The sequence below is a fragment of the Ranitomeya imitator genome, chromosome 9, assembly GCF_032444005.1.
Source record: "Ranitomeya imitator isolate aRanImi1 chromosome 9, aRanImi1.pri, whole genome shotgun sequence".
NCBI lineage: Eukaryota > Metazoa > Chordata > Amphibia > Anura > Dendrobatidae > Ranitomeya > Ranitomeya imitator.
In genome coordinates this window covers 88,741,102-88,757,653 of record NC_091290.1, presented here as the reverse complement: position 1 = coordinate 88,757,653, position 16,552 = coordinate 88,741,102, and the positions used below count along the sequence as shown (strand labels likewise).

At 48.0% G+C, this 16,552-nt stretch overlaps 1 protein-coding gene across 1 annotated transcript in view; it reads right to left on the bottom strand.

The window, feature by feature from the left end:
- Positions 1–15,490, bottom strand: part of HIPK3 (homeodomain interacting protein kinase 3) — a 250,315-nt gene extending 234,825 nt beyond the window's left edge. Inside the window, exon 1 of the mRNA XM_069739692.1 lies at positions 15,130–15,490. Within this exon, the coding sequence (XP_069595793.1) occupies positions 15,130–15,205 (76 nt within the window). The 5' untranslated portion in view covers positions 15,206–15,490. The remainder of the gene's footprint in view (positions 1–15,129) is intronic.
- Positions 15,491–16,552: the final 1,062 nt, after the last annotated feature.

Below are 16,552 nucleotides of genomic sequence, written 5' to 3'. Positions count from 1 at the left end.
AACAGGAGGTCAATTTTCCCTGCACAATTCATTAGTTACTGCAAAACTCCCTGGCTGGGGAGTGAGGAGCAGAGTTAGGCCAGGAGGTGAAGAGGGTGATAATTTAAGCAGCTAAAAGATTTCCTTTTTCTACATAGAGCAGAAAAAAGAATTACTGCAGCTGGGTAGACAGACAAAATGAGCAATTGTAAGTACACAGTGCTATGTAATATGAGGATTGCAATATATTAAGAAAAACTTTGATGGGAGAAGGAGGGGGGCTTCTTTCATATAGCCAGTATTTGTCGTTACTGTAGGGAGCTCAGCTCCTGAGCCCGCTCTCTACACACAATTATCCCAGAAGCTCATAAATATCTAATATTTTGTTAAGGAGTTAAACAAGCTAAAAAAAACAGTTCACTCAACCAACAAGTGTATTGGGTATTCAGGATGTATTTATACGTGGCTGGCGTATATGCTGGATGTACACGTTAGAAGGATTTCTCTGGGTATACCTCAGACGCTTACCATTGCATAGATGAGCATGCACCCAAATGTGAACTATGCAATATCATTCTTCACAGACTACACTATACCATACAGTTAAAAGGTCTACCAATGGATGCCAGCCTGATAAAGAACACTCTTTTGACTTCCATTTGGAGAATAGAGGTCTGGAGTTATCTGATGTATGTGCGTGGAAAGCAATCAATCTCCGCAACCGAAAGCAAACAGGCGCTAGGCCTCATTCAAGCATGTGTAGAGCAGCCACATTTTGCCCTAGCTCTATTGACCCTAACTAACAGCAAGAATGATCCCAAAAGCACATGATTTACACTGAATGGGGCACCATTAACAAGCATAAGACTATGGGCACAGTCAGACAGCAGTATACATCGGACAGAGAACGGACGAAATACATGAAGTAGTCATGTCCAGGTCAGGAGAGCCAGCAGACAGTCCGCACACTGCTGTGGGGCACTCGATGCAGACCTATTTACACTGACAAAATAATGGCTACAGAATGAATGCAATTACTTTTGTTCTGTACCCAGGCAGTATCATGTTATTGGCGGAAAACATCCCCTGTTTAGACAGGGCAATATGGTGACGATTAAAAAAAAAAAAAAAAACATTTTTGCAAGTATAAACAATCCCATCACCCAACCAACGAGCCCTTTGCTCATGATCACCGGCATGTTTATACTGGTGGATAAATGGGGCCAGTGTTCCTAGGAACACTCATTTGCCAATTATCTACTTGTGTAAATGTACTACAAAAGGGCATAATGTGATGTATTAAAAAAACAGCAGAGATTGGGTCCTCCCGCCTGTCTAATTACCAGTCTCTTGTTTATTAACCCCTTAGTGACAGAGCCAATTTGGTACTTAATGACCAGGCCAATTTTTACAATTCTGACCACTGTCACATTATGAGGTTATAACTCTGGAACGCTTTAACGGATCCCGCTGATTCTGTTTTTCGTGACATATTGTACTTCATGTTAGTGGTAACATTTCTTCGATATTACTTGCTATTATTTATGGAAAAAAAACAGAAATATGGCGAAATTTTTTAAAATTTTGCAAGTTTCAAAATTTGTATTTTTATGCCCTTAAATCAGAGAGATGGGTCACGAAAAATAGTTAATAAATAACATTTTCCACATGTCTACTTTACATCAGCACAATTTAAGAAAAAAAAAATTTGTTAGGGAGTTATAAGGGTTAAAAGTTGACCAGCAATTTCTCATTTTTACAAATACCAATATTTTTTAGGGACCACATCTCATTTGAAGTCATTTTGAGGGGTCTATATGATAGAAAATAACCAAGTGTGACACAATTCTAAAAACTGCACCCCTCAAGGTGCTCAAAACCACATTCAAGAACTTTATTAACCCTTTACGTGCTTCACAGGAACTGAAACAATGTGGAAGAAAAAAATGAACATTTAACTTTTTTTTTGCAAACATTTTACTTCAGAACCATTTTTTTTTCCCAAGTGTAAAAACAGAAATTTAACAATAAATTCTGTTGTGCAATTTCTCCTGAATACGCCAATACCCCATATGTGGGGGTAAACCACTGTTAGGGCGCACCGCAGAGCTTGGAAGAGGAGTGCCGTTTGACTTTTTCAATGTAGAATTGGCTGGAATTGATCGGACGCCATGTTGCATTTGCAGAGCCCCTGATGTGCCTAAACAGTGGAAACCCCCCACAAGTGACCCCATTTTGGAAACTAGACCCCTTAAGGAACTTATCAAGATTTGTGGTGAGCACTTTAAACCCCCAAGTGCTTCACAGAAATTTATAAAGTAAAGCCGTGAAAATAAAAAATCCTTTTTATTTTTCCTCAAAAATGATTTTTAGCTTGCAATTTTTTTATTTTTTCAAGGGTAACAGGAGACATTGGACCCCAAAATCTGCTGACCAGTTTGTCCTGAGTATGCGGATACCCCATAGGTGGGAGGGCACTGTTTGGGCACTCATCAGGGCTCGGAAGGGAATGAGTGCCGCTTGGAATGCAGACTTTGATGGAATGCTCTGGGGGCGTCATGTTGCATTTGCAGAGCCCCTGATGTACCTAAACAGTAGAAACCCCCCACAAGTGACCCCATTTTGGAAACTAGACCCCCCCCAAAGAGCTTATCTAGATGTGTGGTGAGCACTACGAACCCCCAACTGCTTCACAGAAGTTTATAATGTAGAGCCATGAAAATAAAAAATAAAAAAAATCGGAGGACAGAGAAATTAAATGGGAAATCGCGGTTTGTTTGTTTTTTTTTTGGGGGGGGGGGTTTGCGACCGCTGGTAAACGGTTAATTACCGGCGATCGCAACTCGGGGGTCAGTAAGAAAAAAAAACCCGAATCATGTCCTTTGGGGTCTCGGCTACCCCCGGCAACCGAGACCCCAGAGAAAATCCGACTCTGGGGGGCGCTATTCACTTTTTCCACAGCGCCGTTAATTAACGGCGCTGTGGTTTAAGTACCCTTAACTGCCGCTGTTAAAAGGCGTATCGGCGGTCGTTAAGGGGTTAAACTTCTCAGGAAGTATACATTTTCTTTCCACAGACAGTAAGGCTGGGGTCACATTGCGTTTTGGTCAGAGAGCTAACGGACAGCGTTGCACGGCGAAATTAACGCCATGCAACGCGTCCGTTAGCGCTCCCATTGCCCGCAATGTACCAGCGCATTGCTAGCGCGTGTCATTTTCGGCACGCGCTAGCGACGCGCCGGTCTTTTGTAGCGCGCCTCGGATGCTGCTTGCAGCGTCCGCGGCGCGCCCGAGGTCCGTTCCCCGCTCTCGCAGATCGGGGATCTGCGAGAGCGGGGACGTTAACGCGACCCCGAAACGCGGCCCTTTAAAAACATTGCGTTAGCGCAATCCGCTAGCGCTAAACGGATTGCACTAACGCAATGTGACCCTAGCCTAAGGGTATGTGCACACGTCAGGATTTCTTGCAGAAATTTTCCTGACAAAAACCTGACATTTCTGCCAGAAAACCGCATGCATTTTTTTTTGCGCGTTTTTTTGCGTGTTTTTGATGCGTTTTTTCTAGCATTTTTTCCAAATGCATAAAATAACGGGAAAAACGTGAAAAAAAAACGCAAAATTAATGAACATGCTGCTTTTTTTTACCGCGGTGCGTTTTTTTTTTCGCAGAATGCATTCTAAATGATAGGATGCATATGTCTGCAGTTTCTAATGCAGTTTTATCGCGAAAAAAAACACGAAAAAACCTGAACGTGTGCACATACCCTAAATGCTGCATTCCCCACTTTGCCCCTGCATGTACGCGAACTGACACCAACCCAAACAATGCACTCTGTAGCTGTAATTAAGTCTTCTTTCACAATAGCCTCCTCTTTGTAGCTGCACATTCCATTTAGCAGCAGAGCAAGGTGGCAGGCGGGCCAGGATTATGGCCTTCACCCCTCACCTGTCACTGACTGCAAGTGCTGCTCACTCCTTGCACAGCTGTCTACAGTTTCACAAGTCTTCTCAGCTCTGCAACTTCAGAACAAGTTGGTTTCATCCCCAAATAATGTAGCTGGGTTGACTGGACTTTTTTGATAGCTAGAGGATATGCAAGTTTCATAACTCAGATTTAACTCAGATTGGACCAGCCTGAAAAAGTGCTAGAAACTTCCCCCCCAAAAAATTAACATATGCATAGCAATGTCAGAGTGACTTGCTGGGCATACAGTTGTGTGCAAAAGTGTTTGCCCCTTCCTTATTTCCTGTTATTTTGCATGTTTGTCACACTTAAATGTTTCAGATCACCAAACCAATGTAAATATTAGACAAAGATAACACAAGCAAACACAAAATGCAGATTTTGAATGAAGGTCTTTATTAAGGGAAAAAGAAATCCAAACCTACATGGCCATCTGTGAAAAAGTGATTGCCTCCTCATAGGAGCCATGCATACCAGGATAGGGATGAGGAGCCACGCATACCAGGATGGGGATGAGGAGCCATGCATACCAGGATGGGGATGAGGAGCCATGCATACCAGGATAGGGATGAGGAGCCACCCATACCAGGATGGGGATGAGAAGCCACGCATACCAGGATGGGGATGAGGAGCCACGCATACCAGGATGGGGATGAGGAGCCACGCATACCAGGATGGGGATGAGGAGCCACGCATACCAGGATGGGGATGAGGAGGCCATGCATACCAGGATGGGGATGAGGAGCCACGCATACCAGGATGGTGATGAGGAGCCACCCATACCAGGATGGGGATGAGGAGCCACGCATACCAGGATGGTGATGAGGGAGCCACACATACCAGGATAGGGATGAGGGAGCCACACATACCAGGATGGTGATGAGGGAGCCTCGCATACCAGGATGGTGATGAGGGAGCCACGCATACCAGGATTGGGATGAGGGAGCCACGCATACCAGGATGGTGATGAGGGAGCCTCGCATACCAGGATGGTGATGAGGGAGCCTCGCATACCAGGATGGGGATGAGGGAGCCACGCATACCAGGATGGGGATGAGGGAGCCACGCATACCAGGATGGGGATGAGGAGCCACTCATACCAGGATAGGGATGAGGAGCGATGCGTACCAGGATAGGGATGAGGGGGTCATGCATACAAGGATGGGGATAAGGAGCCATGCATACCAGGATAGGGATGAGGGGGCCATGCATACCAGGATGGGGATGAGGGGGCCATGCATACCAGGATGGGGATGAGGGGGCCATGCATACCAGGATGGGGATGAGGAGCCATGCATACCAGGATGGGGATTAGGGGACCATGCATACCAGGATGGGGATGAGGGGCCATGCATACAAGGATGGGGATAATGATCTTTTTAATCATAGACCTGAAACCGGGACAAGGGGGCATCCTCTGCGTTTGGAGGAAAAAAGGTTTAAGCATAATAACAGACGCGGATTCTTTACTGTAAGAGTAGTGAGACTATGGAACTCTCTGCCGTATGATGCTGTAATGAGTGATTCATTACTTAAATTTAAGAGGGGACTGGATACCTTTCTGGAAAAGTATAATGTTACAGGGTATATACACTAGATTCCTTGATAGGGCGTTGATCCAGGGAACTAGTCTGATTGCCGTATGTGGAGTCGGGAAGGAATTTTTTTCCCCAATGTGGAGCTTACTCTTTGCCACATGGGTTTTTTTTGCCTTCCTCTGGATCAACATGTTAGGGAATGTTAGGTTAGGCTATGGGTTGAACTAGATGGACTTATAGTCTTCCTTCAACCTTAATAACTATGTAACTATGTAATAACTATGTAACTATACCAGGATAGGGATGAGGGGCCATGCATACCAGGATGGGGATGAGGGGCCATGCATACCAGGGTGGGGATGAGGGAGCCATGCAAGCCAGGATAGGGATGAGGGAGCCCATGCATACCAAAATGGGGATGAGGGGGCCATGTATACCAGGATAGGGATGAAGGGGCCATGTATACCAGGATAGGGATCAGGGGACAATGCATACCCGGCTTATACTCGAGTCAATACGGTATGTATCTCCAGTCCTAAAGGGTACGTGACCACTATCCGAAATAGTAGCGTTTTGGAGGCCATGCATTTGCGCTGGGTCTACAACTCTACATTCTACATTACAAGCACAGTGCATGAAGTTTACAGAAATAAATCTATTTACTGCTGTGTAAACTAACCCACGGTGCAGGTATACGAGTTGCAGCATGTCAACTACTGCAGTGGAGACCATAGAATGTCTTACATGCAATGAATCCACTGTGCAAAAGAACAAGTGCAGTTAGGCTACGTTCACATTGGCGTTCCGCCAATGTGCGTCGCTGTTGCGCCGGCGACGCAGCGGCGACGCGCCCCTATGTTTAACATAGGGGACGCGTGCGTTTTTAGGGTGGCGTTTTTCGACACTTGCGTCGTTTCCGACGCTAGCGTCGGACGCAAGAAAATGCAACAAGTTGCATTTTCTGTGCGTCCGATTTTGGTCAAAAAACGACGCACGCGTCGCAAAACGCGCGCCTATTTGCGCGCGTTTTTTCGTGCGTTGCGTCGCCGACGCAGGGCGGCGCAACGCTAGTGTGAACGTAGCCTAATTAGAACGCAGCGGTTTGGATGCAGATAAATTAAAAGGTGTCGAAAACACTACTATTAGTGATCGTGGGCACGTAAAGAGGTTTTCAGGTTTTGGGAAAACGCTGTCTGGCTGCGGATTTTTTTTTTTTAAGTAGCGTTACTTACGGTCCCTTGCTTCAGTGTGGTGTCTCCAACACTGCCGTCGGTGTAGGTCATTGTCTGCTGCGCTGCAGACACGTCACCAGCCCTGCAGCCAATAAGTGAACTCAATGGCTATGTCTGAGTTGATGATATTAGCCCATGAATTCATTAATTGACTGTCAACATGATGTCATTGTTGCAGACAATAACAGCCATTGTGAGCAGCAGCAGAGAATCAGTACTGGACCCAGGGACGTTGAGTAGAGCGCGGATTCTTTTTTAAAACAAACTGCAGCTGGAGGACAGGGGATTTCCGAAATCTAAAAACTCTTAAGTCACTTTCAGTGATATTTGTTTAAAAAAAAAAATTGACATTGGTGGATACTCGGGAACATAGAGAATAAACTGCCCACTTCTGACCTGGCAACAGGCCCTTTTGGTAGCAGCAGGTCTTTTACTCTGGTTACATGAGAACTGCAGACAGGCATTTTTACACAGAGATCAGTGGCTTAGATGTGTCCACGAATGCTTCTTGTTAACATAACATCATAAATAGAAGTTATACCATATAAGCATGTGTGTATACACAAGTACAATACATACACATATAGTCTAAGAATACATAACTGAAATACTAAATACATTTTTGGAGTAAAACCTCTACAGACCAAAGTAAAAAAAACAACAACAAAAAACACCTTATTTCACAATTGTTGATTTTCCAGATCCCATGTCCAAAATGGGAATTTACAGGGTTCTTGTCCTGCCATTAACCCTCTCACAACCTCCCAGGTCCCAAAAAGAAAAAAAAAGGAATCAACCAAGGTGCAAGCTGTAAAACCTTTGCCGTCTGTAAGATCCTGTCTTCTGAGCTTGTGAAGCATAATAATACAAGCGCTTGAAGTTTATGTCGGATTTACAGAGTGTGGGTCGAACGGTTGACTTTACGCATGTGAGGTATAGAGGAGAAATCTGTGTAAAATGCAAAGAAAGGGGAAAGGCTACTAAAAGCTTTACCCACATCCAAAAAAAAATGTTTATTACAAATTTCTGTTTTCTATGCAACACAAATACTATGGGAAGTGTTTAGATGAAGGAGGAAGAGCGAGAACTCACAATGACAAAGGGGATATACAAAGTGAAGAGTAACAGGATGTCATGGGGGAGGGCTGTAGGAAATGGAGGCGGAAAACCCCATGAGTGCATGTGTATATGGGGCAGCGCCTGGACTAGTGAGTCTGAACAGAGCCCCTGGAAGTTTGAGGAATGTGATGAGCTCAGCAGTCCTGTGCTGACACCTCATTCACGCCCTCTTTGTCCCCACCCTCCATGAACGCACCCGGTCACAACATGTTGACACAGCTCCAGTGATGTGCATGGAATATATGCACCATCATCACAACCAGAATAATAAACCTAGTAATCCTAAATTAGGGGCCAGACATCAGCAGCCACTCTACAACACTTTAATCAGACCTGGTTTAGAGAAATTATTTCAGTACAAAATTATATCAATTTTTTAACATACACTTAAAAGGAGCAGGGGCCCTAAATTTGGTAACTTATAAAAGTAGTAGTACTTAATCACACAAATTTGCAAACGTTTCTCGAAATTCTCAGAACTAGAGAGTTAGGTCTCTTTCACACTTGCGTCATGTTAAATCCATCACAATGCGTAGTTTTGGGGGGGAAAAAACGCATCCCGCAAATGTGCCCGCAGGATGTGTTTTTTTCCCGTAGACTTGTACTGCTGACAGATCGCGACGTATGGCCACATGTCGCGATCCGTCGTGCACTGGATGCGTCGTGTTTTGGCGAACCGTCAGCACTAAAAAACGTTCAAGGGAACGTTTTTTCGTACGTCGTATCCGCCATTTCCTACTGCACATGCGCGGCCGGAACTCCGCCGCCTCCTCCCCGGGACATAGAATGGGCAGCGGATGCGTTGAAAAACTGCATCCGCTGCCCACGTTGTGCCGAATTTGCACAACGTACGTCAGTACATCGGGCCGACGCTTTTCGACGGCCCTGTACCGACGCAAGTGTGAAAGAAGCCTTAGGAGATAAAGTAATGATCATGAGGGCAGGGATTTTCCTGGAATACCTGTTCTTAATCCAACAAAGTCAGTCTCACATGGCTGATAAGAAAGCAATTCTACATTAAACTACACAGGTTTAGGAGACCCTTTGAAAACTTCCCATAAGGATATGTGCACACGACATCTTTCAGGCGGATGCCACCTAAATTCCAGCTAAAAAATGTGCTTAAAGGGAAACAGATATAAAGAACCCGGCACTCAACTTGAATTAAACTTGAGGTTTTTTATTCCGTAGTACGAAAAAACGTTTCGGCCTAGTGTGGCCTCCGCTTAAATAGATATAGTGCAGCTGTGAGCTGAGTGTGGCCGGGTCCTGTTGCGGTGTCCACCGCTGTCGGCGTGAAAACCCGGGCTGCGCTATATCTATTTAAGCGGACTACCATTAAGTGATTACCTACGGATTTATCACACATACTGAGGTTATTCTCAGTCATCCTTCAGTACGTAACTGAAGAAGGCCAAACTAGGCCGAAACGTTTTTTCGTACTACGGAATAAAAAACCTCAAGTTTAATTCAAGTTGAGAGCCGGGTTCTTTATATCTATATGCATATGGTTTGGGAACCTACCCGTGCACCCTAGTAGCTGTGCGCACGTCTTTTGACTCACCTTAAAGGGAAACAGGCATGTAAAATAAGGCTATTAACCCCTTAATGACCGCCAATACGTCTTTTAACTGACCTGAGATATAAGAGAATAGCCTCCCCATACAGATGACAATCCAGCATCTCTCGGTTGTACACTATAGCTGACAACTTGCTGTATCAGCCATGATCAGTATTTGCACCATCTAAATCTGTTTAACCCCTTAGATGCTGCTGTCAATAGTGACTACATCATTATAAATGGTTAACAGTGTGTGGGGGCTTCTTCTTTGTCACAATTGGTGCCCTCAGATCATGATTTTGTTGTCCTGATGTTTGCCATGGCAATTCATGACCAAATAGCGGCCTTAGAGTCTGACGGCTGTAGTAATCTGTTCAGAAGTTAGAGGCATTTAGGTGGTAAAAATACACATTTTCATTTCTGTCATACCACTTTGCATTAATTCCTGTAAAGCACCTGAAGGGTTAATAAACTACCTGACAGCTGTTTTCAATATGTTTAGGGGTGCTGTTTTTAAAATGGTATCACGTTTGTGGGTTTCCCAATATATGGGACCCCTAAAGTGACTTCAAACATGGATAAGTCCCTAAAAAAATAAATTTTGTAAATTTCTTTGAAAAAATGAAAAATTGTTGCTACATTTTTAAACCTCCTAAAATGCTAACAAAATAAAATAACATTTTACAAATGGTGCTGATGTAAAGCAGACATGTGGGAAATGTTATTTATTAATGGTTTGCTGTTGTATGACTATCTGGATTAAAGGGATAATCATTCAAATTTAGAAAATTGCTAATTTTTTAACATTTTTCTAAAATTTTTGATATTTTTTATAAATAAACACAAAAAATGTTGAACAAAATTTACCATTATCATAAAGTATAATGTGTCACGAAAAAACAATCTCAAAATCACTGGGATTTGTTGAAGCGTTGCAGAGTTATTACCACATAAAATGACACTGGTCAGATTTCAAAAATTTGGCTCGGTCACTAAGGGGTTAACCTGCACATACGTTGTTAGGCTACGTTCACATTGGCGTTCCGCCAATGTGCGTCGCTGTTGCGCCGGCGACGCGCCGGCGACGCGCCCCTATGTTTAACATAGGGGACGCGTGCGTCGTTTTGGTGGCGTTTTTCGCCACGTGCGTCGTTTCCGACGCTAGCGTCGGACGCAAGAAAACGCTACATTGTAGCATTTTCTGTGCGTCCGATTTTCGTCAAAAACGACGCACGCGTCGCAAAACGCGCGCGTTTTTGCGCGCGTTTGCGCGCGTTTTTACGTGCGTCGCGCGTTGCGTCGCCGACGCAGGGCGGCGCAACGCTAGTGTGAACCTAGCCTTAATTAATAGCTTTCTGACACCTTGCGGCACCTGCACTGAAAGCCCCACTGCCATGAGGAAACTAAAGAGGTTGTCCTTTACTTTTTCACTGACGACCTATCCTTATAAGTCATCAATGTCTGATAAAGCGAGGTCTGACACCCCCGCCGATCTACTGCTATCGGTGTTGGCGGTTGAAGTACTCACTTGCAGAGCTGGCCGTCTTCTGATAGTGGCCGCGGCAGAGTATTGGACATCCGACTCCTATTCAAATCAATAGAAGGCAGATGTGTAGTACCCTGCGGTGGCCAGTATGAGAAGATGGAATACTTCCGGCCACTGACACCAATAACAGCTCATCAATAAAAAGTAGTGGACAACCTCTAACTTTATTCCCCCACAGCGTTCGGTCATTGCTCTGTGCATAGAGAGCGGCCGCTGTAACCATGCTCCCGGCCCTGACTGACAGGCAACCCTAATGCTGACCCGGATGTCAGTCGGTGCTGGGGGCACGGTTACAGCAGCCGCTCTCTAGACACAGAGCAGTGGCTGAAGCCGTGCTGGTACGGCCCCTATGACTAAAAGAGCGAGGCAGCCAGGGGAATAAAGTGAATTTCCTCCCGGCAGAGGGGCTGTCAGTGTGGCAGCGATGCAGTGTCAGAATGCTATTAACCTGCAGATTAACCCTAGATCTGCAGGTTAATATTATTTTACATTACAGGTTCCCTTTTAAGATTGCGATAATGAATGAAAGTATGCGGTGGGAGGGACCAGAACGTCTTGCTGTGTACATGATCTGTCCCAGGCTTTGAACGCAGGGACACCGCTTAAGTTGACCTTGCCATTCTTCAGGTGGCTTCCTTCAGCTTGGAAATCACTCACTAGTTTATGTATACAATTAAAACAAAGACAATAGAGGCACAGACGTCGCTTAAGTGACCAAAAAAGATGCCAAAAGGAAGACCCTTCAAAAAAAAAAAAAAAAAAAAAAAACACAACACAGCTGCTTTCTTGAAGAGTCTTCTGTTTTAAAAGCTCAGAGGATACATTCCCTTAGGCTACTTTCACACTAGCGTCGATACGGGCCCGTCGCACTGCGTCGGGCCGATGTACCAACGCATACTGTGAAATAAAATCACAACGGGGGCAGCGGATGCAGTATTTCAGCGCATCCGCTGCCCCATTGTAAGGTCCGGGAGGAGGGGACGGAGTTCCGGCCGCGCATGCGCAGTCGGAAAAAGCGGAACCGACGGACAAAAAAAACGCTGCATGCAATGTTTTTTGTCCCGACGGACTGCAAAGACATGACACATCCGTCGCATGACGGATGCGACGTGTGGCAATCCGTCGCTAATGCAAGTCTATGGAGAAAAAACGCATCCTGCGGGCAACTTTGCAGGATGCATTTTTTCTCCAAAACGACGCATTGCGACGGAGGCCAAACGACGCTAGTGTGAAAGTAGCCTTATTCTTTAAGCTGCTGAAATCTACCATTAGACTAGGAAATTAATCTATACATATTTCCTTGAAAGTTTTTTTTTTTTTTAAATCCTCATTTCACATAAAAGCACAGCTAACAGTCCTGATACAGTAATCTTATGTAATGATAATGTGTGCAAACTGTAAAGCGCTGCGGAATATGTTAGCGCTATATAAAAATAAAGATTATTATTATTATTATTATGTGGTGATAGTTCAGGCCATAAGCAGATCACGGAGCCTATGTATGACATAGTAATAATTAGGCTGCGTTCACATGGTCATACTAAAACTTGAAATATTCCCACCTGCACACGGCCGTGACTGTGCTCGCCAACACGTGGCCTACCATTACTAACCGCTAGGCCACGCCATAAACCAGACCAGACTTCTGAATGCTAAGGTTTTGGGTTTTCCACAATGACTGTTGCTTGTGTGCACTGGCACACAGCTTATCACCTGGTCAATGTGCTGTTAACCACACAGACACAATATACACAAGTCTGAACATGTTTCATGGGCCATGTTCGAAGCGCCCATTTTCTAGCTAAAAAAAAACAGGAAATGATCCCCAAGAGAAAGAAGTAGGACTATTTTTCTACTTCTGCAGGAATCCATTCTCATTTTTGGCAAGAAACAGATGGGGTGTGATGTGAAATGCAAATATTATGTTCCCTGGGAAGTACTGCATCCATACTATGCAGCCATTTTACCTTGCATCGTCCCCTACTGTGGAAGGCCAGTGTTTTCTGCGCTTTTAGTAGACTCATGTCCCAGCACGACTGCAGGATCTAAAGACCAGAACTACCAGCATCAATGGTCTCTAGATCCGGGACTAGCTGCCATAAACCAGGCGCTCATGAGACCGGCCCAGATAGCAGCTCCGCAATAATATAGTGTTCTCAAGCAAAGAGCCATCACATTCCCACCAAGTATTGTTATCCAGGAGATCACGCGGCATTATGGGGAGCAGGAGCATACTTCCTAAGCTGGACATTTCCCTACAGAAAATACCAGTATCTTAATTAAAAAAAAAATCACATGGTGGTCACAATCTGCGGTCAAAGACTTGATATCTCTTGTAGAAATCACACACATTACTGGGTCCACAACACAGCTCTTCATTATTTAATGTGCACAATACTTTACCGCTCAGCCATTCCCTGTCCCCAATTCTCAGACCATGCCTCAAACGCCAGATCTGTTCTTACATGAACACTTTCACGCAGAGGGGACCACCATGTCCAATGTTAAAACAACACTAAGGGTATGTGCCCATGATCTGGAGTTACAAACCCGCAGCAGCCAGATGTAACAGCATAGTCACCCACGGAGACGGACAGACCGCAGCATGTCAATTCCTCTAGCGCAAGAGAAATCTCACCATAGAATGTACTGGGCGCAGTGCCGCCACACAGTTCAATGATCACATGCGGACTCACCCGCACGGGGGAGGGGGGCTGGGCGCTCCGCCGGCACGGGGGAGGGGGGCTGGGCGCTCCGCCGGCACGGGGGAGGGGGGCTGGGCGCTCCGCCGGCACGGGGGAGGGGGGCTGGGCGCTCCGCCGGCACGGGGGAGGGGGGCTGGGCGCTCCGCCGGCACGGGGGAGGGGGGCTGGGCGCTCCGCCGGCACGGGGGAGGGGGGCTGGGCGCTCCGCCGGCACGGGGGAGGGGGGCTGGGCGCTCCGCCGGCACGGGGGAGGGGGGCTGGGCGCTCCGCCGGCACGGGGGAGGGGGGCTGGGCGCTCCGCCGGCACGGGGGAGGGGGGCTGGGCGCTCCGCCGGCACGGGGGAGGGGGGCTGGGCGCTCCGCCGGCACGGGGGAGGGGGGCTGGGCGCTCCGCCGGCACGGGGGAGGGGGGCTGGGCGCTCCGCCGGCACGGGGGAGGGGGGCTGGGCGCTCCGCCGGCACGGGGGAGGGGGGCTGGGCGCTCCGCCGGCACGGGGGAGGGGGGCTGGGCGCTCCGCCGGCACGGGGGAGGGGGGCTGGGCGCTCCGCCGGCACGGGGGAGGGGGGCTGGGCGCTCCGCCGGCACGGGGGAGGGGGGCTGGGCGCTCCGCCGGCACGGGGGAGGGGGGCTGGGCGCTCCGCCGGCACGGGGGAGGGAGGGAGGGGCTCCGCCGGCACGGGGGAGGGAGGGAGGGGCTCCGCCGGCACGGGGGAGGGAGGGAGGGAGGGGGGGCTCCGCCGGCACGGGGGAGGGAGGGAGGGGGGGGCTCCGCCGGCACGGGGGAGGGAGGGAGGGGGGGCTCCGCCGGCACAGGGGTATAGCGCCCCCGCTTCCTGGCCTGTCTGGGCACGGGGGTATAGCGCCCCCGCTTCCTGGCCTGTCTGGGCACGGGGGTATAGCGCCCCTGCTTCCTGGCCTGTCTGGGCACGGGGGTATAGCGCCCCCGCTTCCTGGCCTGTCTGGGCACGGGGGTATAGCGCCCCCGCTTCCTGGCCTGTCTGGGCACGGGGGTATAGCGCCCCCGCTTCCTGGCCTGTCTGGGCACGGGGGTATAGCGCCCCCGCTTCCTGGCCTGTCTGGGCACGGGGGTATAGCGCCCCCGCTTCCTGGCCTGTCTGGGCACGGGGGTATAGCGCCCCCGCTTCCTGGCCTGTCTGGGCACGGGGGTATAGCGCCCCCTCTTCCTGGCCTGTCTGGGCACGGGGGTATAGCGCCCCCGCTTCCTGGCCTGTCTGGGCACGGGGGTATAGCGCCCCCGCTTCCTGGCCTGTCTGGGCACGGGGGTATAGCGCCCCCGCTTCCTGGCCTGTCTGGGCACGGGGGTATAGCGCCCCTGCTTCCTGGCCTGTCTGGGCACGGGGGTATAGCGCCCCCGCTTCCTGGCCTGTCTGGGCACGGGGGTATAGCGCCCCCACTTCCTGGCCTGTCTGGGTGGCAGTTCCCCTAGAAGTCTCCGGCCCCAATGGCGCGTACATTCCCGCTCACCTTCATAGAGCAGGAGGAGGTGCAGCGTGCAGGGCTGTGCCGGACATGTCAGGCAGTGAGCGGGGCCCCTCTGCATGCTCAGCTCGCTGCGGCCGCTGCTGCCATCTTGTCCCGGCCCTGAGCTCCGTCACTGTCGTTCTCGGCAACCCCGTGGCGGCTCCGGGGCCCGTGCTGTAGCCTCTCTCCCCTCAGTGACAGCCCATACTAGTCCTGTCAGCGCGGGCTCCTCGTCTCTCTCAGTCCCGCCGCGCACACACAGCCGCCGCCGCCGCCCGCTCCCCGCCTAACATGTCGCTCGGGCAGCCTGGGGGAAACAGGCAGCAACAGCCGATTACCGAGCACATCCGACCAAAGAAACGCCACCTGGCGTCAGCAACGCAGAAGGTCGCCATGGCAACGCATCAGCGGTTGTTTACATCAGTGACGTCATTGGTTTTAACCCTTTGAAGGCATGTCGGATCCATTGTCGTAACAGAGCAGATAGTGTTTCCGTGAATAGTGAGGCAGATGTGTGACGCTGACAGGGCCGGTTTGGGGCCCTAGGCAAAAGTTTTAAGTGGGGGCCCCAAATGATAACATTGCACTGTGCCCCCATATTTAGGGGCCTTATATCGGCCAACGGGTCTGCCACTATTAGCTGTGCGCAGGGGCGTTGCTAGGGTCAGAAAAGATTGGGGGCCCAAGACAAAGAGTTGCCCCCAACCCCCTCTTAATTTTTTTTAAAGATAAAACAGTGCTAACTCTCTGAGAACACACAATGTAGTAGATGTCACCTGCAGTCCCATGTAACACCAGAGATACATCAAAGAAACCAAAACAAAGCTATTGCCATAAAATACTAAATATTTTATTACGATTAGTTTAAAATGTAAAATTCACAAAAAACATACAAAGAAGGTAAAGGAAGGAAAAAATGTGGGGGCACAATGCACAGATAATAAACAGCCCATCCGGTATAAATAATATGCCAAGAGGTACAGAAAGATGATAATAATTACAAAGATAATCACATTAATAAGGAAGGTGCTTTTGTTGTCATCCAAGGGTTAATATCCAAAATATAACAGAGTAAAAAAGTCTCAAAAGCAGTCAAAAAGGAAAACCCAAGGATATAGATTCAAAATGGATGATAAGTAATTACATTTTACATTTTAAACTAATCATAATAAAATATTTAGTATTTTATGGCAATAGCTTTGTTTTGGTTTCTTTGATGTACTTATTGTTTAAAGCTGCCTTGCCAAGGCATGTTACAAATTTTTTGAAGTTTAACACCAGATATAGCAGTGATAATTCTCTGAGTACAGATAATGTAGTATATATCACATGCAGTCCCATGTAACATCAGAGATAGCAGTGATAACTGAGTACAGATAATTTAGTATATATCACCTGCAGTCCTATGTAACACCACAGATAGACA